This window comes from Crocuta crocuta, unplaced genomic scaffold, assembly GCF_008692635.1.
Source record: "Crocuta crocuta isolate KB4526 unplaced genomic scaffold, BGI_CrCroc_1.0 scaffold27, whole genome shotgun sequence".
NCBI lineage: Eukaryota > Metazoa > Chordata > Mammalia > Carnivora > Hyaenidae > Crocuta > Crocuta crocuta.
This window is the reverse complement of record NW_027532250.1, coordinates 602,510-604,228: the sequence shown is the minus strand read 5'-3', so window position 1 is coordinate 604,228 and position 1,719 is coordinate 602,510. Positions and strand designations below refer to the sequence as shown.

Here is a 1,719-nt window from a genome sequence, read left to right as displayed (position 1 = left end):
GGAGAGTAGCTTTCCTTACATTCGGTGCTGTTATTGAAAGTGTTCAGCAGAGTGGCACAAAAGAAGCAAGCAATTGTTGGTAGTTTACTGTTTCTTTATTGCTTACTGTGTGTCACAGTGCCTAGCACACACCATTCACTTATAAACGTGCTTACAATAAGAATAAATGGTACTTTCACTATTATTCAAAGTCTCTACCAGTGCCTGGCGCTACATAAGCAAGGGAAAAGTGGAAGTTTCTTCTTACGGAGGAAAGCACTTTACACAACGGCTGGCCCCCCAAGGGTCCTGAATANCCCCGCGCTCGCCGTCCGGTCGGGGGTCTTCCGGCCGAGGGTCAGCTGTTCCCCCCACGCCCCTCCCGCGGGGCCGACCTGTCCCGGGGTTCGCCCACCTGTCGCCGCCCCCGAGAGGCCCGCCCCGCGGCGGACACCGGCGGTCGTTCTCCGTGACACCCGTGTTCCGCGTCCGCACGGCGCTCACAGCACCTCCAAGGGCCGTTTTACGCACTTGTGTGCTCCCGTCCCCACGCTAGACGGGAAGCCCCTTGAGGACAGGACTCGGCCGTGCCTCTGCCGTGTGCCCGGCCCTTGTCGCGAGCCCGGTCCGCGTCTGTGGCGCAAATGAACGGAAAGAGCCCCCGCAGCCCTGACGCGACGGCGCCCGGCTTGCCTTCTCCTGCCTTCCTCGTGCCCGAGGCTCCCGTCCGTGCCGCCGTCGGGGGTGGGGTGCGGGGGGAGCCTCGGGCGCCACGTGTGCCCGTGGCCAGCCAGGGCCCCTTGCGACACGCAGCTTTGCACTTCCCGTGTGTCTTCGGCACCGAGGTGTAAGCGCCGAGGGGCGCAGGGGACCGCGTCAGGCTTGCCCGCGCCTCCGTTCCCACTGCGTCGAGGAAGTGCGTGCTCGCTGGGTGCCGAGCCCCGGAGACCGCGGGAATGCGCAGGAGTCCGGCCCCCGGCGGCCCTAGAGCTTCTCTTCTCACCAGGGGCGACGAGCCCGCGAACGAGAAACTGTTCCAGGTAGGGCGGAGGCCGGTGACGAGACCCAGCAGGCGACGCGGGTGAGAGTATACTTTGTGCGGGTGGCTCGGGCGCCACGGGGGTCTCGGTGCGTGTTTGTGGAGTGAATGCGGCCCGGAGGCGCCCCGCTTCCTGTGTGCGGGCAGGAGGTAAGTCAGTAACTGGCTTGCCCAGAGTTACCCTGTTGGTGTGTGACACATTTGAACTCAGGCTTCAGAGCTCACACTCTTTTCTTGTTTTATTTATTTATTTTGAGAGAGGGCGAGCACACGGGGGAGGGGCAGAGAGAGAGAATTCCAAGCAGGCTCCGCACTGTCAGTGCAGAGCCCGATGTGGAGACCGAGCCCATGAGCCGTGAGATGACCTGAGCAGAAATGAAGAGTTGAATCCTTACCCAGCTGAGCCACCCAAGCGCCCCCGGAGCTCACAGTCTTAACAGTTAGGCTGTGTGACCCCTGAGAAATACTTTAGAACTGCGGCTGTCACGTTCCCTCCCAAAATAGCAACCTGAAATGCTTCTCAGTGTGTAAAGAACCAAAGAGTTTCCGGTCAAAATGGAAAATTAAGCAGAAACAGAAAAGCCCCACAACCCTAAGGTGGATTGTCCTTCTGTGGCCGTGCTGTGGCCTGTGTGACGTCCCCAGGGCCCTTTTCTGGGGCAGCCAGGCTGGGAAGGGAGTCCCAGCAGCCACAGGGAACG

At 60.8% G+C, this 1,719-nt stretch overlaps 1 protein-coding gene across 1 annotated transcript in view; it reads left to right on the top strand.

Moving 5' to 3' along the window:
* The first annotated feature begins 623 nt into the window (after positions 1 to 623).
* The window catches only part of VAPB (VAMP associated protein B and C), a 52,159-nt gene continuing 51,063 nt past the window's right edge, over positions 624 to 1,719 (top strand). The window contains exons 1-2 of the mRNA XM_077778318.1: positions 624 to 826; positions 986 to 1,019. Of these exons, the coding sequence (XP_077634444.1) occupies positions 624 to 826; positions 986 to 1,019 (237 nt within the window). The remainder of the gene's footprint in view (positions 827 to 985; positions 1,020 to 1,719) is intronic.